We start from the raw sequence: 26557 nt of genomic DNA on the forward strand, positions 1-26557 counted from the left end.
AATAACAATGTAACACTAGAACAAACATGAGATAAAGGCCCATTCCGGTAGATTTCAGGCCAAACTGGGAAGGTTGCCAGCACTAGGGTATACTCACCTGTAATACACTGTGGGTAAATGTGTAATACCTCTCTTACAACACCATATTCATATTACTCTGTTTGTAACATGTAACATCTCCTTTATAACACTACACTCAACTGTCACCTGTATTTAGTTCTCAACCTAGCAACTCTACACTTGAAACATTAGGAACTGTCTTGCATGTAGCTAGCTGTCCTACCTGAAGTGATGTTCCATTTATGTGTTTTCTTCTCATCTCTCAGATTTGGGAAGAAGCCCAGGCCGGCCATGTACGACGCCACACCCATCACCTACGAGGACTACAGCCCTGACGACAAGCCACTGGTCACTCTGATCAAAACAAAAGATTTGTAGAAAACACAGCAGCAACACACCCACCCACACACAGTATCACTCATAACCTGTTCACACATAGAACTAACTGCACATGTTCAGACGTGCACCAATACACACAAACTCAGTTAATGCAAACGATTTAGTATTTCTTTAGATACAAATACATTTAAAAAATAAAAATAACAATAGTTCTGTGGGAAGAAAAATACAAATCTGGAATTTGATACATCTATTTTACTGTTGGAATATCCATAAAGCTACTGTAGCATAAGAGCATACCTTGCATTATTTTAGTAGGTGTTGGGTGATATTGCCATGTTGTTTGCTTCTTCTCTCCAGTAGAATGTGACTACATTACCCAGGATGCCATTGGGGTCCTAGAGGGGGCGGTTCCTGACATCCCCCACCAACCCATGAGCTCAGTTTAAAGTGTAGATTCAGCAGAGGCTGCTGATAGGAGTTCTTACAGGTGTGGTAGAAATAGGCGCACTTGTTATAGTGCAGTACGATATATATATCTTTCTATATTAAAAATCTGCAGTAGGTTACCTTACTTGGTGCATGGGTAGATTCAATGGTTTCTGCATAATTTTGAAACCCTCAGTACATTGTGGTTGATTTACTGTATCTTTGCCAGATTTGTGCCAAAATCGTCTCCTTCTTCAGGCAACAACGTGTGGTAGAGGTAGAAGAGATGTATAAAACCACTATGGGGGAAGCTTTAAAACAGGTTTTTTTTAAACATTGGTTGTCATATTTTTGTTATTTACATGCAAGTTCTGTACAAATAAAGGAGGAGTAATAATTGTATTCCCTAAATGAGGACAGTGTTTTTCCGCAGGAGTGGTCGGAGTAGCCAGTGGGCGGGTCTTATGTGGATGACTGACAGGTGGGGTGAGCGGGTCTTGTGTGGATGATTGACAGGTGGGGGTCTGCTGGTGGGTCTGCTCCAGTAATATATGTGCTTATGTGTCCCAGGTATAGGTGTCTCTCTCTGTCTGTGTGCGGTTGTGTTGTTCCACTCAGGGTCAACCCCTGGGTGCATTCGTTTTGGGGCGCCGGATGGGCAGTACATTTTAGACCATTCCATTGGTTCTTTAGTGAAATCTCCACCCACCCGGAACACCGAGTGAGCTCTCCACTTGACTGATGTTTTGCCTACTAGGGTCATTGTCTTTTAAAAAAAAGAGAAAACCACATGATTATTATCTATGTTCAATGATGTAACAATAAAGGTTTAAGTGACCACAAACCCAGCTGGTGTCTCGTGTGAGTTCCGTGGTGTTTGTTCTTATTAGTACACCAGAGGTCTATTTGTGTCTAAGAAAACATTTGACTCACAGGATTCTGTTGACTCAATGGAAATGTACTATGACAAGACTTGGTCATTGTAATTCACGTGTATAAACATGCATTTAATATGTAAAACCTCAGCTCATTGACTCACTCATCCCGTTACGCCGGCTGGAGCATTGGGCAGCAACAAAGGATCTCCACTTTCTGTGGTCTTTGGCCATCTTTTCCCCTGTGCTCCTGCTCTACTGGTGTTGCTGGTTCTCAGTCTTCACTCTTCATTGTTCTCCGTGTTGTCTTGGGCCTCCCTTTCTGCTGTCTGCCTTCTAGAGTCCAATGGACAGCTAACCATGGAATGGAATCTGCATTTCTTCTTAGAACATGTCCAATCCAGCTCCAGAAGCGTCTCTTGAGTATTGTGACAAAAACCTCAGTAATTAGATTTCAATACTTTTGAAATGGGAAAATGATACTGAAGTCACAAAGATTATTTATCACGACTTGACATGAGAAGTGGGTTTGGATAACCTCCAAAGCACAATACTAAGTACTCTTTTTGGACAAAGCACAAGACTAAGTACTATTTTTGGACAAAGCACAAGACTAAGTGAAAGACTAAGACCTCGCCTCACTTAGACTAGTGCTTTGAAAACCAACTCAAAATTCTATCATATCAATATTGTGCATTTTACAACTCCTGAGAATCTTATCAAACTTATCAATTGAAGGAAAAACAGGAAAACACCTGAGGTTTTGTAAGCACTGGCGTTATCTACCATCAAGCCACCAAAATACATGCTAAACACAACAGACACTATATGACCTCAACAACACTGGCCAGCCAGTTTTCAGAATGAGGAGTGTCCATAGACTCAGCACCCACTACCATAGGAAAATGAGCAACATGTTTCCACCAATAGACAGTCCCTTCATGTCTCTCCATGCCCAGTTGCCCCAGACAACATGGCAGTGGGAAATACCCATATAAGGAGTGTTGTTAGCCCTGTGTGCGGCCTTGGTGACCTCCTGCTTGATCCAGATGTTCCCAGAGTAAACATCTGTAAATACAGGCTGGCTGTGGCGTCGTCTCGTCACTCACCGCCCCTACAAACACACACACCCACACACACATACATGTGTGCGCATGGACACACACACAAACACACCCAGAGCCACTCACATATACATGCACGGACACACACACACAAACACACAGAGCCACACGCATGCACGCACACACACACACACACACACACACACACACACGCACACTGTGTGGAGCTGAGAGGAGCCAGGGGTTATTGATGAGTTTCACCCTACACTGCAGTCTGAGTGGGGGGCCTTCGTTGACCTCATCCCCTTTCCCCTTTTCCCCTTTCCATGACCTCCAGGGTCACGGGGCACTGTTTGGCCTCTGTAGGGTTCCATTGGTGGGTACAGCTCCTATAAACTGAGTCATGGCCAGATCTGACGGAGCCACTTCACTGGAGCCAGAAGGCTGGAATGTGTCTGTTGTTAAAACAGGGTTTTTAGAAGTGCATCAAAACCATGACCGTTTGGGCAAACCATAACACGACACAGCAATTAGTAAACCAAGCTATGGAGTAACACTGACCAAAATAATGGCAATATTTTTATGTGAGCCTTTAATATGCAGTCAATGGAATTATTTTGCGACATTCCAGCAGGGAAGTTTGTGTGTCTATAAAAAAGGGTTCTCTGGCTGACTATAGGCCCCCTGTCCTGTCCTTCCTTGCTGCTCTCGCTACCTCCCCCTGCAGACCAGTCTCGGAACTTATCGCAGGCGGAGCTTCATCACGCTCCATTGGAATTCACTGTCTGTTTTCTCCAGATTGCAGAAGAGGAGAAGCAAACGCCGAGAACGAGCAGATGTGAGCTGGACTACACAGAGAACAACCAGCTGCAGAAGTGACGGAAAACTTTGATTCTACTAAAATGTGGCAGCCAGCGACAGAGCGCTTGCAGGTATGGTTTGATTAGTATTCCTGACCAGCGCATATTTAAGGGATGTGTGTCTGTCTGTCTGATGTTAAACGGTATGACAACCCATCGTGCATATTAACCTGGTCTCTGTGCTTTGATGTTTTTTTTTTTTGTTTGTGTTTTTTTTAAAATCAGATGCGAAACACAAAGGCTTCCCCGTATGTTTTGTGTGTTTCAGTCCTATCATTGCACGTTTTTCTTAATTCAAACCCTCTCTCCCTTTCGTGTTGCCTCCTCCCTCCCCCGAGTTGCCCCATTACCCAACTAGTTATAGGCTACATTGCATCGCGTTCATACACGTTATGCAAGTCTAGGTTACAGTATAAGCTATAGGGTTATCAGACTCCTGGAACTCTGCTGGAATATGGCCTTTTCATCATAATAAACCATTTTGAGAATTTGCTATATTGTGTAACATCTACTTGCTGGACCCAATGTCTGTCAAGCTGTTTTTTAGTTTGAGTAATGTTGCAGAGGCCATGGATCACCCTATAGCAGGGATCACCTTGAGCAGATGGTTAGGGGGCCAGAACATAATTACAAATAATTCGTAGACTGCAAATTGACTGCAAGAAGCCCAAATAGATATAATATTTGACTGAAACAACCATTTCAAACCTTGCTTACATTTGTATACCATCACATTTATCTCTCTATAATCCGTGGGAATACTTTGGAACAGATTTCCCAAATTAAATCACTTGGACCTGATTTGCTGGTGTTTTTACTGTCTTAACATAAGTCTTAAATAAAAAATAAAACTTGGGGGGGGGTGGCAAATAAAATCACCCGCAGGCCATATTCAGCCCGCAGGTCGCCAGTCGGGGAACCCTGCCATATAGTCTAGTCCCACATAGCCACAATGAAATTACAGCAAACCGAGCTGTCATTAATCACTTACAGTTCAAGTAATTAACACTGATTCTCTCACCTGTTTGGAAGTGGTGAAAAAATTGTTAATGACACGTATTTTGATCTCCAGGGGCGCGGGGGCTAGCTTCACGTCTCCTGTAATGCTATCCAGATGTCAGGTCGACTACTTTGCCAAATCCCTCTCACACTGCTTGCCCAGGCATCAAGAAGATTGAATCTCGTAGTAAACTTGGGTAAATAGTTTTAAGCGATACTATCTACATATTTTACAACTGCACACCGTGAAATACTACCACTTTAAGTGGTGAATGTTTATTACATTGTAATTATTGAGTAATTACACCATACACAAGCCACCTGACCAGAAAGGACCAATTTATTCCTATCACATGTTCTGAAATCCATAAGGACCTATACACATAACCTCCATACTTCTGCACAGTTATGTTTGCCTTCATTGATTTTAAGAGTCTGTACATTAATCATTCATTTTCAAAGGGGCCTTCCAAGTGCTCACCCCCTTAATCTTTTGGTCACATAATGCCGGCGTAATGTGACCAAAGTGCCTATTTAAGCATTTCTCAAAATATATTTTTGGAGACTCAGGTTGGTTCTCAGATTCAGTCTGGCCTCCCCTGATCTGTTCATTACAACCTAGTGGTACTAACAACGTGGCCTGGCCTGCATGTGTTCTGGTGCTGATCTCCATACTCCATATGTTGGGTTGACTGATGGAGCCTGTCCCAGATTACTGAGCACAGAGTGGCGGGCCTCAGCTCTCCATACCGCGGCCATGTGATCAATCATGTCCCTGGGGAAAGTGCTGAGATGACGTATGGTTCAGAGGGAGAGTCATTTATCACATGGTAATGGGGCTGTTCCAGCTCGCTGCCCAGCTGCCTGCGCACTAATGCCCCTTGTCATGTGACCCTGTGCCCCTAACGATGCTTAGTTGTCGTTTAGTTCCGTATCTGAATGATATGAATAGACCCAGTAAGAATGAAGGTTCTGGTAAAAAGGAGGCCTAGTTACAATAGTTTCTCACCGTTAAAGTGACGTCCATTTTTGGTTCTCTCAGCGACTCACCACTGTACTGTTGCCATGGTGACGCTCGATGGCTCGCTGCCTCACTGATCAGTTGCTGTAGCCACTTTGACTACGCTGTTGTCCTTTATCCCTGTTCTGGAACAATCCTGTTCTTGTAGAGTTGTGTCATGTATCCTATATATCTGAGAATGTTGTATTTGGCTGTTTTGCTCGTCGTTACCATGGTATCCTCCTTCCTTTTCTTTCTTCTCTCTTCTGTTGCCATGGTAACGTGCAGTGTCTTGCTGCATTTTCTGGTCTCATGTTAAAGCAGGAAGAAGAGATATGAGCCAATGTTAGAGCAGACACCCTTTCAGGCTGGTATTAAGAATCTGCTGTATGTGTCAGATGGAGAGAGGGATGACGGAAACATAAACAACATGACATTGTGTTTGTGTCAACAAAATGGTCTCCGTGGTACCAACAGCTTTCATTTCCCATTTTGAGACATATTTGTGTCCAATGTTAGACTTCTATGTTGCAACACAGGATGTATCATGCAGCATTGTCTACTTCCTCTTCTTCTCTTCCCCTGTCTTCCCATTCCTCTCCTAACACGTCCCCCTGATGAATCAGTTTCAAGAGCCCCCTCTCTCCCTGGCATCGCTCAGCGATTTTCAACCGATTTCACAATATTGCCGTGCCGGTCTGTGCTCATGCACGTACACACGCACGCAGACACACACACACACACACACACACACACACACACACATACCTCCACCTTATGTCCACCTCCCACAACACCGTTGACCCACCAATTAGAGTGACGACAGCCCACCTCCCAAAGAACCAAGCCACCAATCAGGGCGCAGGACCTCCCACAGTCCTCTCTGGATTTAGCCCTCTCAGACGCTTGTGAAACGTGGTGGTTCCACTCATAAACTGGTCCAGGATCAGAGGTGGAGGCCGTTAACACAGTCTGACAGGACCAGGGTGATACGGCTGGCTCATACCATGCTGGGGGAGAGGGAGAGGGGTCCCACTTGTGGTTTGGGAGCTAACCACTGGATGGGTGTGGGTGGCTTCCTGACTACCTGTCCTCCGCTGCTCCAGCTGTGTTTTTAATGCCTCGGTCAGACCGCAGATGGAGTAAATGTCTGTGTGTGTGTCGTAGTGAGTTGAGGGTGTGTGTGTGTGTCAGAGTGAATTGAGGGGCCAAGGCTGATGTTGGTTTATGTGAGCGTCTGGCCAGAGGGCGGGCGGGCGGGAGGGAGGGAGGGAGTGAGGGAGTGAGGGAGTGAGTGAGTGAGAACAGTCAAACATCTGTTAGTGTGCTCCACTCTGCTCTTTCATCTTCAGACTGGGTGTGTGTGTGTGTCTGTGAATCTTCGTGTGTGTGTCCAGTGGGAAGTCTTGGGGTCAGTTCCATTGAATGCTATATGTGGACCACAGGAGGTAATACAGGCACTGAACACAAGGGCCGCTATTTAAAAACCCCACTGAGCCTCTGAGATCTGAAGCTTAGCAATGCTAACAAGTACATGTAAAATCCTATAACGAATGCTAACTAAATGCTAACGAGCTCATTGTGAACATTTTATACAGTCTCTGACCTAAACTATTTGCAGGACAGACATCCCAGCTCATAAAGTTATACAAGTAACTCAAGAATGTTACTCACAGTTTGCTGCACGCACAAAACTAATATTAAACAGTAAGGCTCTTGATCCAGGAGGGGATTCTCTGCTGTTACCAAGCGAAGCTTGATTTTGCAAGAAGCTATACACTTAGCTAGATAGCTAACTAGCTACTAAATTAGTAAACAAAATGGACAACTGCAGAATATTTAGCTCATTTTAGACATTTAACTTAATAGTTATAAGGTATCTAGCTGGCAAACATTTAGTTGTGAATTCAATACTGTAACTAGATCACCTGGCGTGTGCTGCACAACAGTGAGTGACTCACAAGGCTCCAGTCTCTCATTGTTGTGCACTTGTAAACAAACACAATGTTACTGGGGACTACCGGTAAACTTCATAATGAAAAATTATGTGACAGGTGAAATGAAGAACACGATCTTCTTTATCTCCTAACGTATTGCACAAGTTGTCTGCAGGTATTTACTTAAAAAGTAGCTAAAACACTTCAAATAAATAGTTTTAACGGTATTGACGGCATTGAAAAACCATCCCGTGGCTGTTTCCAAATACCCCGGTGTACAGTATACTGCCCAAGCCTATGTATAACCCCTGAACTCAGTGTCTCTGCCGTGTCAGTGGGTTGTTGTACTGTGGCTTATGCTATGATTGACCTGAGAGCCTGTCTACTCCAGACGGATTACCAGGACGTGTACTCCGAGCATGTGCTGACCAACTGGCAAGTGTCTTCACTGACATTTTCAACATGTCCCTGACTGAGTCTGTAATACCAACATGTTTCAAGCAGACCACCATAGTCCCCGTGCCCAAGGACTCTAAGATAACCTGCCTAAATGACTACCGACCCGTAGCACTGACGTCTGTAGCCATGAAGTGCTTTGAAAGGCTGGTCATGGCTCACATCAACAGCATTATCCCAGAAACCCTAGACCCACTCCAATTTGCATACCGCCCCAACAGATCCACAGATGATGCAATCTCTATTGCACTCCACACTGCCCTTTCCCACCTGGACAAGAGGAACACCTACGTGAGAATGCTATTCATTGACTACAGCTCAGCATTCAACACCATAGTGCCCTCTAAGCTCATCACTAAGCTAAGGATCCTGGGACTAAACACCTCCCTCTGCAACTGGATCCTGGACTTCCTGACGGGCCGCCCCCAGGTGGTAAGGGTAGGTAACAACACATCTGCCACACTGATCCTCAACACGGGGGCCCCTCAGGGGTGCGTGCTCAGTCCCCTCCTGTACTCTCTGTTCACCCATGACTGCATGGCCAGGCACGACTCCAACACCATCATTAAGTTTGCCGACGACACAACAGTGGTAGGCCTGATCACCGACAACGATGAGACAGCCTATAGGGAGGAGGTCAGAGATCTGGCCGTGTGGTGCCAGGACAACAACCTCTCCCTCAACGTGACCAAGACAAAGGAGATGATTGTGGACTACAGGAAAAAAAAGAGGACTGAGCACGCCCCCATTCTCATCGACGGGGCTGTAGTGGAACAGGTTGAGAGCTTCAAGTTCCTTGGTGTCCACATCACCAACAAACTAACATGGTCCAAGCACACCAACACAGGTTATAGGTTATAGGTTGAGAGCTTTTGTGAAAGAGCACAGTTAGAAAGATATGGCATATAGAAGCAAACCGGATGGACATCATGAAAATGATCGGAGAGGTTGAGGGTAGAGGAAGTTCAGGAGTAAAAACAAACAAAATAGAATTATTTGATAGTTCGTCACCAACGAACTATCATGGTCCAAACACACCAAGACAGTCGTGAAGAGGGCACGACAAAGCCTATTCCCCCTCAGGAGACTAAAAAGATTTGGCATGGGTTCTCAGATCCTCAAAAAATTCTACAGCTGCACCATCGAGAGCATCCTGACTGGTTGCATCACCGCCTGGTATGGCAACTGCTTGGCCTCCGACCGCAAGGCACTACAGAGGGTAGTGCGTACGGCCCAGTACATCACTGGGGCAAAGCTTCCTGCCATCCAGGACCTCTATACCAGGCGGTGTCAGAGGAAGGCCCTCAAAATTGTCAAAGACTCCAGCCACCCTAGTCATAGACTGTTCTCTCTGCTACCGCACGGCAAGCGGTACCGGAGTGCCAAGTCTAGGTCCAAAAGACTTCTCAACAGCTTCTACCCCCAAGCCATAAGACTCCTGAACAGCTAATCATGGCTACCCGGACTATTTGCACTGCCCCCCCACCCCATCCTTTTTACGCTGCTGCTACTCTGTTAAGTATTTATGCATAGTCACTTTAACTCTACCCACATGTACATATTACCTCAACTACCTAAACTAGCCGGTGCCCCCGCACATTGACTCTGCAACGGTACCCCCCTGTATATATAGCCTCCCTACTGTCACTTTATTTTACTTCTGCTCTTTTTTTTCTCAACACTTTTTTTTTGTTGTTGTTTTATTTTTACTTTTTTTGTTTAAAATAAATGCACTGTTGGTTAAGGGCTGTAAGTAAGCATTTCACTGTAATGTCTGCACCTGTTGTATTCGGCGCATGTGACCAATAAAATTTGATTTGATTTGATTTGAATGCTCCCTGATGGCTGGAAGATGGTACATCTATTACCTGCAAACTAAACACACACAATCACGCGGTCGACACACACACATGTACGTGCACACGCTTGTGAGCACAGACACATATCATAGTTGACACACGTGCAAACACACACACATACACACACACACACTCCAGAGGCAATCTAGGCCAACCTGAACACTGTTTAGTGTTTGTCAATGTAATTTTGTCAGAGAAGGACTAAAAAGGGAACTGTGTGCCTGTGTGTACATGCTGTAAAGTTATGGTACTACTTTGGTCTGTTAGTGAGTGCGTTAGTATTACTTTTCTCAAGAACTCAGTGTGTCAAGCAGGTCCAGGTCCAGTTTTTTTTTTTTTTTTTTTTACTATTTGGACTTAGGCTAAATGAAAAAAACGCTTAGTAAAGCCATTTCAATGGCAGAACATTGTTACATTTTACATTTTTAGTCATTTAGCAGACACTCTTATCCAGAGCGACTTACAGTTAGTGATTGCATACATTTTTCATACTGGCCCCCCGTGGGAAACGAACCCACAACCCTGGCGTTGCAAGCGCCATGCTCTACCAACTGAGCTACAAAAATCCTTGTACTGTGTCTCCTCTCATCTCCCACAGAGCTATATAATCCCCCTTCTCTCACACCAGAATGGTCACTTCCAAACAGTGTAAAATGTCTACTCTATTTTCAAATGCTCTCTCCCAATCCATAACATTCAGCCAAAAGTTATTTGGGAAAAGTCACATCCCTCGCTCATGTGTGAAATGTCTTGGGCTGTTACTGAGAATGTGGCATTAGAGTATGAAATTCATCTAAAGATGTCAGTGAATGGGCTAGGTGAGGACCAGACTGTACAGACCGAGCCTGCTGTGAGGGAGGGAGGGAGGGAGGGAGGGAGGGAGGGAGGGAGGGAGAGAGAGAGAGAGAGAGACACTGAGAAAGAGACAGTGAGAGAGAGTGAGAGAGAGTGAGAGAGAGAGAGAGAGAGAGAGAGAAAGATGACACTTTTTTTTTATCCAGAGGAAAAATAAAAGAATGAAAATAAACTCTAAATATTATGAATAGAATTCCAGTTTTATTCTGCGCAGTGCCTGTGTGAGCCCCCCACCCTCCGATCCGGGCTGACCACAGGAATGTGGAGCACTGTCAGGAAGCCATAAAGTGCTGACGCGGAGGTCAGCGAGCGTTTACACACGTGGCTTTAGTTTCAAAACTGCCTCTCCTCCTCTTCTCTTTTACTCTCTTCTTCTTTTCTCCTGTTTTTCTCTCCTCATCGTCTTTCCTCCTTGTCTCGTCTCTGTCAAACCTCCTCTCCTCTCCTCTCCCACAAGGTGGAGTTTGGGTTGTATGATGGCGATGTAGTGGTGTAATTAGGGAAGATGGGTAGTGACTGTGGCACTTCCGGTGCTTGGTTTTAGATGGGCAGTCACAGTGGCTTTACTCTGGTTTGGGGTGACAGTCCCTCTTCTCCTGTTCTTCAGCTGAAATGTGGACAGCAGATGAGGTACCTTCTCTCTCTCTCTCTCTCTCTCTCTCGCTCTCGCTCTCGCTCTCTCCCCCCCCCCCCCCCCCCCACTCTCTCTCTCTCTCTCTCTACGTGTGAAGTGTCCGTCAGAACAGGAGATGAGAGCCACGCCGCTTCGTCCAAAACTGGAATCTGGGGTTTTGTAAGGCCGACCAGAACCACATGTTCCCTCTGGTCTCCCGCCCACAGAGGCAGGGAATGGGATTGTGGAATTTCTGGGTTTCCTTGAAAAAGCCTAAACAAAACCGAGCAGGCTAATTAAATCATGATTCGCACAACTTCAGCAGAATGGAAAGTACTAGGAATGTGGGAAATAAGAATGGGGCCAACTAATCCAACATTTTATCAATAACATTATATTAGTATCATGAGTATAATGTACTATTACAACAACAAGGATGGATAGATAGATGGATGGTTGGGTGGGTGGTTGGAAGGATGGATGGATGGATGGATAAATGGATGGGTGGGTGAAAGGATGAATGGATGAATAGATGAATGTAAGGATGGATGGATGGGTGCGTGGGTGGATGGATGGATGGGTGGATTAATGGATAGATGGGTGGGTGGGTGGAAGGATGGATGGAAGGATGGCTGGATAGATAGATGGGTGGGTGGATGGATGGGCATATTGATTGATTTATTGGTTGATTTCTTGATTGGATGATTGATTGGTTGATTGATTGACCCTGACGTTATCTCCCTCAGCACTTCCAGACGATGCTGAAGACCAAGCTGAATGTGCTGACACTGAGGAAGGAGCCGTTGCCCACGGTGATATTCCACGAGCCGGAGGCCATCGAGTTGTGCTCTACCACGCCACTCATGAAGAAAAGCACCCATAACGGCTACAAGGTACACACACACATACATACACACACACACATGGTTATGTGTGTTTCATTGGTGTGTATCACTGGTGAGAACAATGGGCTTGTGTTAGAACCGTAATCCTGGCACGTATCGTAGGTGTGTGTTATGGGCACGTGTCTTCTATAAATGTTGTGTGTATGTGTTTGCTTAGCTGTGATAACTGTCTAATTTAGATCTTTATCCTGCGAGCTGCCTGAGTCAAAGTCTATTCTCTGTGTTCAACCTAAAACAAACAGAAAGAGGCATGCAGGTTGAAAAAGCAGGAGAGGCACATGTTCTATTATTACAGACAACACTTCCTGGTGTGTGTGTGTGTGTGTACCAGCAGGGGGGAACCCAGGAGACTGGATTAGGGGCGCAGGGTGTTATGTTGGCTGTAACTAAGGCAACTTCCAGTTGTGTGTGTGTGTGTGTGTGTGTGTGTGTGTGTGTGTGTGTGTGTGTGTGTGTGTGCATGTGTGGGTGAGATGGTGGGAGATGTTTGGCAGGCTTGTTAAGGCTTTCAAATCAGCTCATTTGGACAAGGCTTTGAATATAAACACACACCAAACCACTGGCTCACTGATCATCTAACACATTCAATCACAACACAAAAAACACAGACAGCCAAAAGACAACTTGACGTTTCACAATGGACAATAAAGCTCTATTCTATTTGAGTGACCGGCTATGCTATGTGCTAGTAGAAAGAACAGGTCAGGTTGTACCTTTTAAGAGGGGTGCACATGCAGATCACATGACTGACTGATTAGAAGAGCAGACACTATTTAGTGCAGAGGTGCTGATCTCTGTTGTGCTGAAATCCAACCCGGCCATCCTTTATAACCCTCTGGCAGGACAGAAGAGAAGGGAACAGTGGGGCTTTTGGTCTTTGGGTCTGGTGCTCAGCACAGCCAATGGGAAACTGACAGTCTCCAACCCAAATTGCACCTACAGTGGGGAGAACAAGTATTTGATACACTGCCGATTTTGCAGGTTTTCCTACTTTCAAAGCATGCAGAGGTCTGTAATTTTTATCATAGGTACACTTCAACTGTGAGAGACGGAATCTAAAACAAAAATCCAGAAAATCACATTGTATGATTTTTAAGTAATTAATTTGCATTTTATTGCATGACATAAGTATTTGATCACCTACCAACCAGTCCGTCTCTCACAGACCTGTTAGTTTTTCATTAAGAAGCCCTCCTGTTCTCCACTCATTACCTGTATTAACTGCACCTGTTTGAACTCGTTACCTGTATAAAAGACACCTGTCCACACACTCAATCAAACAGACTCCAACCTCTCCACAATGGCCAAGACCAGAGAGTTGTGTAAGGACATCAGGGATAAAATTGTAGACCTGCACAAGGCTGGGATGGGCTACAGGACAATAGGCAAGCAGCTTGGTGAGAAGGCAACAACTGTTGGCACAATTATTAGAAAATTGACCGTCATCTTGAACTTCTTCAATCACCCTCGGTCTGGGACTCCATGCAAGATCTCACCTCGTGCGGCATCAATGATCATGAGGAAGGTGAGGGATCAGCCCAGAACTACACGGCAGGACCTGGTCAATGAAGAGAGCTGGGACCACAGTCTCAAAGAAAACCATTAGTAACACACTACGCCGTCATGGATTAAAATCCTGCAGCACACGCAAGGTCCCCCTGCTCAAGCCAGCGCATGTCCAGGCCCGTCTGAAGATTGCCAATGACCATCTGGATGATCCAGAGGAGGAACGGGAGAAGGTAATGTGGTCTGATGAGACAAAAATAGAGCTTTTTGGTCTAAACTCCACTCGCCGTGTTTGGAGGAAGAAGAAGGATGAGTACAACCCCAAGAACACCATCCCAACCGTGAAGCATGGAGGTGGAAACATCATTCTTTGGGGATGCTTTTCTGCAAAGGGGACAGGACGACTGCACCGTTTTGAGGGGAGGATGGATGGGGCCATGTATCGCGAGATCTTGGCCAACAACCTCCTTCCCTCAGTAAGAGCATTGAAGATGGGTCGTGGCTGGGCCTTCCAGCATGACAACGACCCGAAACACAAAGCCAGGGCAACTAAGGAGTGGCTCCGTAAGAAGCATCTCAAGGTCCTGGAATGGCCTAGCCAGTCTCCAGACCTGAATCCAATAGAAAATCTTTGGAGGGAGCTGAAAGTCTGTATTGCCCAGCGACAGCCCCGAAACCTGAAGGATCTGGAGAAGGTCTGTATGGAGGAGTGGGCCAAAATCCCTGCAGCAGTGTGTGCAAACCTGGTCAAGACCTACAGGAAACGTATGATCTCTGTAATTGCAAACAAAGGTTTATGTACCAAATATTATGTTCTGCTTTTCTGATGTATCAAATACTTATGTCATGCAATAAAATGCAAATTAATTACTTAAAAATCATACAATATGATTTTCTGAAGTGTACCTATGATAAAAATTACAGACCTCTACATGCTTTGTAAGTAGGAAAACCTGCAAAATCGGCAGTGTATCAAATACTTGTTCTCCCCTCTGCACTACTTTTTAGGCTCTGGTCAGAAATAGTGCACTATAAAGAGAACAGGGTGCCATATGCGACGCATACACTGATTGGGGTTTTGGTCTCTAGCTTGTGTTGCGGTGCCAGGCTTGTGCATGGCTGTATTTTTCCAAGACATCTGTCCTCTGCTGAACTGTGAGGTTGAAGCTGATTAGTGCAAGCTCCTCAGTGGACCTCTCTATCCAGTGTGAACTAGTAACATCTCAATCTGCACACACACACACACACACAGTCCCCCTTCCCCTCGCTCATACGTTGCTCCTTTCAAGGTAGCTGTGAGAGAGCTTGGCTTAGTTGCCATGGATACCACTACATCTATTTATTGGAGAATGACAGCTACTTACTCACCCTGGCTCTATGCTTTTCCAGGGCTTTCAGTTTGTGTGGAAAAGCAGAGGATAGGAGAGGCGATTTCCACAGCTACAGAAGTAGGCTTTTTAGAGGGGCGGGGATTTGAATACAAACAGCTCCGTTAGAGGTGTGTAAGTGTGTTTCTATGCAGTCTTTTGCATGCTTGTGTGCTCACTTGTGTATGCGCTTGTGTGTTTCAGTGCATGCTTGGTTCTTTCAGCATGAATGTGTGCATATATATGTGTTTCAGCATGAATGTGTGTTTCAGCATGAATGTGTGTTTCAGCATGAATGTGTGTGTCAACATGAGTGTGTGTGTGTGTGTGTCAACATGAGAGTGTGTGTGTCAACATGAGAGTGTGTGTGTATTCCTGATCTGCTAGGAAACCTGGCCAAACCCCAGTCAGTCAGTGTGTGAGAAAGCTGGTCTGTCAGCGACTGCTCAGGTCTCCCTGGTCTCCCCCTCCGCTCTACCCCCTCCAAATATCCCCCCTCTTGTTTATTTTGATATGGAGAGAAACAGTTCATAAAAAATTATAGTAATCGATACAGTTATATTTTTCAGCACTTATATTTCCATGACTGATCAAAACTCGTTTTCTCATGGCTCTCTCTTGTCCCTCTGCAGAAGACATATGGTGAGAAATATGTTTGGAACATCGAAACGCAATAAAATCACAGTATTGTATAGAATTGTGAGAATCGCAATACATCGTATTGACACCTAAGTATTGTGATAATATTGTATCATGAGGTACTTGGCAATTCCTAGCCCTAGCCTCCTCTACCCACCCACCCATCTCGTTGGCCTACCCTGCTCTCTCTACAACCTAGATCCCAATCTCTGCCATGTAGTCCATAGCTGTGGTCCACACCGCGTTAAAACCATGTTCTAACCACGTTCCAACCACTCCCCCATCACTCAGTCACCACTGGTAGGAACCACCTTGACTCAGAGCACCTGCAGATGGGTATTAGTGTGTTACTTACCTTCAGGGAGGAATCTAAACTTTCACACTCTGTGTGTATGTATGTGTGTTTGTGTGTGTGCACTTTGTGGCTCTGAGATCTACTGCTCCTCCAGGTAAAGAAGTAGGGAGAGGAAAAGGAAAGCTCCCTATTTCAGTGTGCTTCTGAAAGAATATGCTGCAGCTTGGGAGGGAGCTGAGTTTTCCATTCGGTGTTCCCAGTTTTGAGACAGAACACTGACTAACCAAACAAAGAACCATACAAGCACCCCCTGTGAGTGTGTGTGACTTGGACGTGATCCAGAAAGCGAGCTAATCGCCTGGCTCTGGTCTGCATCTCCTTGATTATATAACGACACGGCTGCAGAGGGCAGCAGTGGCACAGTGTTTCCATGGAGACAAAGCTGAGGCCTGGTGTGCACGTGTGCTCTGAGGATCTGTGTACTCTGCTGCTCGCCATCTCGGCTCATCAGCTAAAAGCTTCAGCCTCAGTGTTCACACCACTGTTTCCGCTAGCATTGTATAGGCGGGCTGCCCTCCCTCCCCCTACCTTGGAAATGTGTTTAATTGGTTAGTTGACAACTTTGGTCAAAGACATCCGGGAAAACACTGGTTCCCAGTCACAGTGTGGTCTCTCTGACAGGATGTTGTCTGTAACAGCACCAGACCTTTCATCAGGCCCTCTACTTCTCCCATGGCCATCCATGTCTCAGCCTTACTGAACAGACCGTTGATCTTAACTTATTTAAAAAACTACTTTTTCTAAACGTTTAGCATTCTCTCAGTGGCATATATTCTTGAATGCCAAGGGAACAAAAACAAAACATTTGTACACTATGGCATTCCTCTACAAGTAGGTGAGGCAACATGTTTTTTCTACTTGTGTGCAAGTGCACACACACACACACACACACACACACACAAATCAGTACCATGGACAGCCACATGATATTTAGCTTACGTTGATTGGACTAGGCCTAAATTGTTCTTTTTTGGTAAGTTGTCACTGTATTAGACTAAGCGCAGGCAGCTCCTGTTTTCTTTCCGACTTGGGGTAACTCTCCGTGGTTCTAAATCAAATGTCGGAAATATTAACTTGCTTGGCTATGCTGTAGGTCATGTAACTGTTTGTTACATGTAATATGCTTTGTGGACTTCATAGTACAGATGTTGCTCTCCGGTTTTGTGATGAAACAAAGATGTGGTTATGTTTTTTCTGCCACTGTGTGACTGTCTTCTTGTTGTCTCTGCCTTATAGAGCAAACAACATAATTATCACATCACATAGGTTCTAATATGGCTTTTTTTCCTGCATTCTCTTATTTCTTTATGTTAACCTCCCTAGTTGGTCTTATTTGTGGTCTTTTAAGTGAAAGACTGATGACCCCTGACCCTGTGAACTCATATCCTTTGAACCCAACAACCAACCAGATCTGCATAAACCTCAAGGTTATACTTAGATTTATATATATATATATATATACTGTATATACATTTGTAGTACACTGAACAAAAATATAAACGCAACATGTAAAGTGTTGGTCCCATGTTTCATGACCTGAAATAAAAGATCCCCGAAATTTTCCATACGCACAAAAAGGTCATTTCACAAATTTGTTTACGTCCCTGTTAGTGAGCCTTTCTCCTTTGCCAAGATAATCCATCCACCTGACAGGTGTGGCATATCAAGAAACTGATTAAACAACATGATCATTACACAGGTGCACCTTGTGCTGGGTACCATAAAAGGCCACTCTAAAATGTGCAGTTTTGTCACACAACACTGCCACAGATGTATCAAGTTTTGAGGGAGCGTGCAATTGGCATGCTGACTGCAGGAATGTCCACCAGAGCTGTTGCCAGATAATTGAATGTTAATTTCTCTACCAAAGTAGAGAATTTGACAGTACGTCCAACCGGCCTCACAACCGCAGACTACTTGTATAGCGTTGTGTGGGCGAGCGGTTTGCTGACATTAACGTTGTGAACAGAGTGGCCCATGGTGGCGGTGGGTTTATGGTATGGGCAGGCATAAGCTACGGACAATGAACACAATTGCATTTTATCGATGGCAAATGGAATGCACAGAGATACCATGACGAGATCCTGAGGCCCATTGTCGTGCCATTCATCCGCTGCCATCACCTCATGTTTCAGCATGATAATGCACGGCCCCATGTCGCAAGGATCTGCACACAATTCCTGGAAGCTGAAAATGTCCCAGTTCTTCGCCAATATCCAGGAACTTCGCACAGCCATTGAAGAGGAGTGGGACAACATTCCACAGGCCACAATCAACAGCCTGATCAACTCTATGCGAAGGAGATGTGTCGCACTGCATGAGGCAAATGGTGGTCACACCAGATACTGACTGGTTTTCTGATCCACGCCCCTACCATTTTTTTTATGGTATCTGTGACCAGCATATATCAATCAATCAATCAATTTTATTTTATATAGCCCTTCTTACATCAGCTAATATCTCGAAGTGCTGTACAGAAACCCAGCCTAAAACCCCAAACAGCTAGTAATGCAGGTGTAGAAGCACGGTGGCTAGGAAAAACTCCCTAGAAAGGCAAAACCTAGGAAGAAACCTAGAGAGGAACCAGGCTATGAGGGGTGGCCAGTCCTCTTCTGGCTGTGCCGGGTGGAGATTATAACAGAACCATGCCAAGATGTTCAAAAATGTTCATAAGTGACAAGCATGGTCAAATAATAATCAGGAATAAATCTCAGTTGGCTTTTCATAGCCGATCATTAGAGTTTAAAACAGCAGGTCTGGGACAGGTAGGGGTTCCATAACCGCAGGCAGAACAGTTTAAACTGGAATAGCAGCAAGGCCAGGCGGACTGGGGACAGCAAGGAGTCACCACGGCCGGTAGTCCTGACGTATGGTCCTAGGGCTCAGGTCTCTCAGTTGGCTTTTCATAGCCGATCATTTAGAGTTGAAAACAGCAGGTCTGGGACAGGTAGGGGTTTCGTAGCCGCAGGCAGAACAGTTGAAACTGGAATAGCAGCAAGGCCAGGCGGACTGGGGACAGCAAGGTGTCATCATGCCCGGTAGTCCTGACGTATGGTCCTAGGGCTCAGGTTCTCAGAGAGAAAGAGAGAACGAGAGAATTAGAGAGAGCATACTTAAATTCACACAGGACACTGGATAAGACTGGAGAAGTACTCCAGGTATAACCAACTAACCCCAGCCCCCCGACACATAAACTACTGCAGCATAAATACTGGAGGCTGAGACAGGAGCGGTCCGGAGACACTGTGGCCCCATCCGAAGAAACCCCCGGACAGGGCCAAACAGGAAGGATATAACCCCACCCACTCCGCCAAAGCACAGCCCCCGCACCACTAGAGGGATATCCCCAACCACCAACTTACAATCCTGAGACAAGGCCGAGTATAGCCCACAGAGGTCTCCACCACAGCACAAACCAAGGGGGGGGGGGGCGCCAACCCAGACAGGAAGATCACGTCAGTAACTCAACCCACTCAAGTGACGCACCCCCCCCAGGGACGGCATGAAAGAGCACCAGCAAGCCAGTGACTCAGCCCCTGCAACAGGGTTAGAGGCAGAGAACCCCAGTGGAGAGGGGAACCGGCCCGGCAGAGACAGCAAGGGCTGTTCGTTGCTCCAGCCTTTCCGTTCACCTTCACACTCCTGGGCCAGACTACACTCAATCATATGACCTACTGAAGAGATAAGTCTTCAGTAAAGACTTAAAGGTTGAGACCGAGTCTGCGTCTCTCACATGGGTAGGCAGACTGTTCCATAAAAATGGAGATCTATAGGAGAAAGCCCTGCCTCCCGCTGTTTGCTTAGAAATTCTAGGGACAATTAGGAGGCCTGCGTCTTGTGACCGTAGCGTACGTATTGGTATGTACGGCAGGACCAACTCGGAAAGATAGGTAGGAGCAAGCCCATGTAACGCTTTATAGGTTAACAGTAAAACCTTGAAATCAGCCCTTGCCTTAACAGGAAGCCAGTGTAGGGAAGCTAGCACTGGAGTAATATGATCAAATTTCTTGGTTCTAGTCAGGATTCTAGCAGCCGTATTTAGCACTAACTGAAGTTTATTTAGTGCTTTATCCGGGTAGCCGGAAAATAGAGCATTGCAGTAGTCTAACCTAGAAGTAACAAATGCATGGATTAATTTTTCTGCATCATTTTTGGACAGAAAATTTCTGATTTTTGCAATGTTACGTAGATGGGAAAAAGCTGTCCTTGAAACAGTCTTGATATGTTCGTCAAAAGAGAGATCAGGGTCAAGAGTAACGCCTAGGTCCTTCACAGTTTTATTTGAGACGACTTTACAACCATCAAGATGAATTGTCAGATTTAACAGAATATCTCTTTGTTTCTTGGGACCTAGAACAAGCATCTCTGTTTTGTCCGAGTTTAAAAGTAAAAAGTTTTCAGCCATCCACTTCCTTATGTCTGAAACACAGGCTTCTAGCGAGGGCAATTTTGGGGCTTCACCATGCTTCATTGAAATGTACAGCTGTGTGTCATCCGCATAGCAGTGAAAGTTAACATTATGTTTTCGAATAACATCCCCAAGAGGTAAAATATATAGTGAAAACAATAGTGGTCCTAAAACGGAACCTTGAGGAACACCGAAATGTACAGTTGATTTGTCGGAGGACAGACCATTCACAGAGACAAACTGATATCTTTCCGACAGGTAGGATCTAAACCAGGCCAGAACTTGTCCGTGTAGACCAATTTGGGTTTCCAGTCTCTCCAAAAGAATGTGGTGATCGATGCACATGTATTCCCAGTCATGGGAAATATATGTATTCCCAGTCATGGGAAATCCATAGATTAGGGCCTAATTAATTTATTTCAATTGACTGATTTATTTCAATTGACTGTAACTCGGTAAAATCTTTGAAATTGTTGCATGTTGCATTTATATTTTTGTTCAGTATACATTTTAATTTGTTTAGTTTTGCGTAACGTTGGTCATTTTACTCTGACAAATTGGTTTCATGGGCACTTAAAAAGTTTGAGAGCACATCTTCCCTGGAGTCTTTGGTCTGCTTGAGATTTAATAGTGGACCAGGATAATGGCATTCTGTTTGCAGACAGACCCAGGGAGGGGTAGGAGTATTATTGTCTGTTTTCAGTTGTTTTGGAGAACAGTGATTTCATAACCATCTGGGTCAGTCGGGAGCTGTGTACTATTTGTGACAGAATCCCTTGAGCTCTTGGACATTCTTCTCTGGTCCCAATCCTGTCTCTGTATATTACATTAGCTCTATTTCACTGTGGGATTCTAAGAAAAAACACTCAAGCCAGATTTTCAAGCTTTAGAAGTTTAATTGTTTGTGTGTGTCTGTGTGTGTGTGTGTGTGTGTGTGTGTAGTGTGAGTTTGACAGATAGGGAGAGAGTAAAAACGAGAGAGAAGCAAGTTTGAGATCATAGATCATGTGTCTGTCAGTGATGCCTTTGTCTCGCTTTGTAGTATGTATTCTAATGTGTGTGTTACTGGTGTCACTTTGTATTCTAATGTAAGTGTGTGAGATGGTGTGTGTTTGTGTAAGGCAGATGTCTGCTTTAAATTAATTACTTTCTCTTGACGCTGACGATCTCAGCCAGGGCTTCCCTTAGATTGGTCCGTTTGATATCAAATTCACTCTGGTTTGCTTTGTGTGCCTGGTTTAAAGAGATACTTAGGGATTTTGGCAACGAGGCCCTTTATCTACTTCCACAGTCAGATGAACACGTGTACCATTTTTATGTCTCTGCGTCCAGTATGAAGGAAGTTAGAGGTAGTTTTGCCAGCCAATGCTAACTAGCGTCAGCGCAATGACTGGAAGTCTATGGTATCTGCTAGTATCTGCTAGCATGCCTGCAGATACAACAGACTTCCAGTCATTGCGCTAACGCTAGTTAGCATTTACGTTAGCGCTAGTTAGCAACTTTCTTCAAACTGCATGCAGAGACATAAAAATGGTATCCACGAGTTCATCTGAGTCTGGGGAAGTATATAAATGGCCTCATTGTCAAAATCCCTAAGTATCCCTTTAATAAACCAATAGAAAAGTCCCTGAACTTTCAAACCTGCCTATTTGGCACTCCAGGCAGACTCAAGCAAACGCTCAAAGTATCTGTGAACCCAAGTCTGACCACAAATCCAGCTATTCAGCATTTTAATCCTATTTTTCCTCACCATCTCTTCCTCTCTCTGCTTGCATTTCACAACATCACTTAACTTAATTTTAGAGAAGTGTTAGAACAAAGCACTTCTGTATTTTTGTCCATGGAAAGAATAATGAAAATGTTGAATGGGAGAGGGGATATGAAAACAGGAGTTTATGAAGGAAGGGAGATGTTGAGTGCAGTACAACAAACAGTCTTAGAGACAGATAGTGGATATAATCTCACAGAAAGTCACAGGACACCAGTCCATCAGCTAGCTTAAGTTCTATCAATATTTAAATTTTTACATTTAAGTCATTTAGCAGACGCTCTTATCCAGAGCGACTTACAAATTGGTGCATTCAACTTATGATAGCCAGTGGGACAACCACCCAATGTTTCTTTTTTATGGGGGGGGTGGGGAGGGGGGGGTAGAAGGATTACTGTTATACTATTCCAGGTATTCCTTAAAGAGGTAGGGTTTCAAGTGTCTCCGGAAGGTGGTCAGTGACTCCGCTGTCCTGGCGTCGTGGGGGAGCTTGTTCCACCATTGGGGTGCCAGAGCAGCGAAAAGCTTTGACTGGGTTGAGCGGGAACTGTGCTTCTGTAGAGGTAGGGGGGTTAGCAGGCCAGAGGTGGATGAATCCCCTCGTTTGGGTGTAGGATCTGATCAGAGCCTGAAGGTAAGGAGGTGCCGTTCCCCTCACAGCTCCGTAGGCAAGCATCATGGTTTTGTAGTAGATGTGAGCTTCAACTGGAAGCCAGTGGAGTGTGCGGAGGAGCGGAGCTGTCTATACCTTCATCACACTAAGAACTAAGGCTAGGAGTGACAAGATCTGTCTGTGAGCTCACGATGTGCTCTTTCTACTAGCATGGTTAAGCTAGTTTAAAGCTAGATTGTTAGCTTACCCGCTAGCCTGCTGAATTTGGCTTAAGTTTTGAGTTGTGGCTAAAGTTGTCATACTATTCCTCAGCTCATTTGTGTTGATTGACATGTTCTGTGAGAGAGGGAGAGAGAGAGAGAGAGAGAGAGAGAGAGAGAGAGAGAGAGGGGAAAACATCTGGTCTAGTGGCAGGAATGCTGTGGGGTTCTGCGGATGTGAAGGACCCCATTGTGAGTGTTGAGGTGGCTCTGTGGACTCACTGGGATGCAGCCTACAGCGTCTGTTTTGTCTACACAAACCCGCCCCCCGTCCCCTGTCCCCTGTCCCCCGCCCCCCGCCCCCCGTCCCCCGCCCCCCGTCCCCCGCCCACACCCAAACACATACAAACAAACAGGCACTGTTCTTCAACACAAGCCAGCCAGCACATACTTAAAGACAAGCACGGTACTTTTGCGACTAGTAAGTATTTTTTAAACCTCCTGCATTGGGCTGGATGTGTCCATGTGTAGTTCATACATGCATAATCTATGAGCAGAATTACTTACCTCCATTAGCTAGCCACAAAATCCCTAGTTTGAAAGCGACTGTTTTCTGAAAGCTGTGCTGCTCCATTTTCCCTACATGTACCCCGACATGGGCCAGCCTCTAGCAATTTGAGTTTCAGCCAAAGAGCTTCAGCCCCTCACCATTTGAGTGACAACTAGCAAGACTTACACACAGTAGAGCGAGAGAGAGAGAGCAATGACGTGGTGCACATATCTGCACATTTGTGATGTAATACACAATTTTCAGACACCACTTTTGGCTTGTGGAGCTACTTTCAGAACTACTGTCTGAAAAGTATACAAAAGTACCGGAGAACATCTTTAAACAAACCCCCACTCTTTCACCTGCAGCTCTGTCCAGAGCCAGCTGTACTGGGCTGATTCAATAAGCAGAGAAGAGTGTTAACAACCGCCTCAGGAATGCGGAATTCTCCAGGAGTTCTGTGGTAGTAATGTAATGTTAGGGGAGGCCTACAGAGAGGGACCTCAGAGAGACAAGGGACAAATACCAAATGGCATCGCTTTTGGCCATAGCTTTATGAGTGTGTTCTGTAGGGAATAGGGAGACATTTTGGACACAGGTAGTATCCCAAATAAGACCAGTATGATCCAGAACGTTTTCGAAACCTACAATGCCAATACAGGAAAGGCTTTCTACTAGAGTAGCTAAACCAGGGCTGTCGTGGCGTGTTTTGGTTTTATAGACATGGTTCCCTCTCTCTGTCAGTCACAGGAGGTTGGTCGCACCTTAACTGGGGAGGACAGGCTCGTGGTAATGGCTGGAGTGGAATAAATGGAATGTTATCAAATAACCATTCCATTCGCTCCGTTCCAGCCATTATTATGAGCCGTCCTCCCCTCAGCAGCCTCCTGTGTGAGTTAGCCTAGATTTGGAGTGCATTCAGGGAAAGGTCCACAGTGTTTTTATGAGAAGTGTTCCCAACACAAGTACCTGAACATCACAGTCCATTCCCAAAATTCCACTTCTCCAGCTGGTCTCGCGTCCTTCACTCTTTCTCATCTCCTCTGATACACAAACCAGCTGTGCGCCTCCATTCAGTAAACAGTCTGGGATAGAGAGGGAGAGATGGAGAGAGGGAGAGGTACAGAGGAGGGGGGGGAATGCAGCTGCTGGATGTGTCCTACTGCTTCACATGCACGCATTTGCACACACACACACACACACACAGATAGACAGACACACACAGCTACCCACCCCACCCCCATTCACTCGACCCACCACCTCCATCTGGTCTACCTCCTACCCGCCACCTACCCTCTGTCTGGGCCGAGAGGAGACTGGAGAGGAGAGAAAGAGCCAGGATGTTCCTGTCAGTGTCTGTCTCCCTGTTGGGTTTAGGAAAGCTGATCTGCGGATGTTTGCTCTTGACTCCCTGGCCGCTCTTTCTTTCTCTGCCTCTCTCTCTCTCTCTACCACCACCTCTTTTCTCCCTCCTTCGGTCCTTCTCACCTCTCGCTGGTCTCTGCACCTATGTGTTGGTCACTCACAATGTGCTGTGTTCAGGTGATGAGTTAAGTCTTTTTCTGGTGATTCAACGGGAAGAAATGACAAAGATTCTGCCCAAACATTCTGTACTCTCTTGGCAGTCATGGTTCAGCTTTGGCTTTTGTAAAGTGTGTGTGTGTGCGACGTGCGTGCATGTGCGTGTGTGTGTGCGTACATGTACAAGAGACCGGGAGATACTGAGTAAAAACAAGAAAAAAATGGAGACAGAGATAGGAAAAGAGAGAGGAGACAGTCTGGAGAGAGAGTGGAGAGAGAGAGACAGAGAGAATCCTCCATAATCCCAGTGCTGGTAATTGTGGCCACATGTTTATCCACACAAGCTAGTGTTTAACCATGCTCTCGCTCTCGCTCTCGCTCTCTCTCTCTCTGAGTGTCTGTCTCACAGCACAACTCTATGCAGGCCTAACCAACCACAGCAAAGTCATGTGTCTTGTTTAGCTAGCAGGAATCATATGTGTATTCAGTACCTATCAGGCCCCTAACCTAACCACTGATACAGGGTCAGATATTCTTTTAACCCCCTAAAGGTTAAGGTTAGGATTGGAGGTAGGGCAATCTGATCTTAGATCTGAACCCGCCTCCCCCAACCAAACAGTCATCTATGGCTTGTCCCACCTGACTCCCCTACCTTGTACAATGCAACATCTGACCCTCCTACTCTACTATTCTGTACCCCTCATCAGTCACCCACATTACTGCTGCCACACTATCGCTCCACATCTCCCTCCTCTCTTCACACTCCCCTCTTCATATCCATGCTTTAACTCTGTTATAGCCACCAACCCACTGTTCCTGCACCTCACGGCCTGCCTGTCTACCTCTGTTTGTCTGTCTGTCTGTCTGCTCTGTCTGTATGCCTATCCTTGTGTTAGTCAGTCCGTCTGTCTGTATGTGAGTGATCCACTCTGGCTCTCTGGCATTCCTCTGCCTCGGCCCTCAAGGCTTTTGCTTTCCCTGGTCTTTTTTTCTGGTGTTCAGAATGTTCAGATGGAACCAATATGCTGCCTTCATCAGGATCAGCACTTGGCACTGTTAGCAATTAGCTATGGAGGGAAGGCTGGAGGAGGGAGGGGAGGGTGGCTGGGAGAAACACATAGGGAGAAATGAGAGGAATCTGTGGAGCTATGTAGAGCCCAGGCTGCATGATTTAGGCCCCCTGGCCACCAGTCAGACTGCGAGGCTGCAGCACACAAACGGGGACTGAGATGAGTTATCATCAGCTCGTCAAAGACGGCACACACACACACACACACACACAGGCACACACACAAGCATGCACACACTATACGGCACACACGCTATATGCATGCACACACACACAGATCATTATATCATTACACTTGAGGAGGTGTCAA

The 26557-nt window shown here is 45.5% G+C and overlaps 2 protein-coding genes across 3 annotated transcripts in view; both read left to right on the forward strand.

The window, feature by feature from the left end:
• Positions 1 to 1675, forward strand: part of LOC311102145 (delta and Notch-like epidermal growth factor-related receptor) — a 75513-nt gene extending 73838 nt beyond the window's left edge. Inside the window, exon 13 of the mRNA XM_084143378.1 lies at positions 327 to 1675. Within this exon, the coding sequence (XP_083999504.1) occupies positions 327 to 438 (112 nt within the window). The 3' untranslated portion in view covers positions 439 to 1675. The remainder of the gene's footprint in view (positions 1 to 326) is intronic.
• Positions 1676 to 3564: 1889 nt separating this feature from the next.
• LOC311102146 (PTB-containing, cubilin and LRP1-interacting protein-like) overlaps positions 3565 to 26557 on the forward strand; it is a 31981-nt gene continuing 8988 nt past the window's right edge. The window contains exons 1-2 of one of the 2 annotated variants that reach the window (XR_014609974.1): positions 3565 to 3699; positions 12093 to 12239. Coding sequence is in view for 1 of the 2 variants with exons in the window: in XM_084143379.1 (XP_083999505.1) it covers positions 3670 to 3699; positions 12093 to 12239 (177 nt within the window). In the remaining variant the exon portion in view is untranslated. The remainder of the gene's footprint in view (positions 3700 to 12092; positions 12240 to 26557) is intronic. The other variant, XM_084143379.1, reaches the window with a different exon arrangement.

The sequence above is a fragment of the Coregonus lavaretus genome (genome assembly GCF_964263955.1).
Source record: "Coregonus lavaretus genome assembly, chromosome: 26".
Classification (NCBI taxonomy): Eukaryota; Metazoa; Chordata; class Actinopteri; order Salmoniformes; family Salmonidae; genus Coregonus; species Coregonus lavaretus.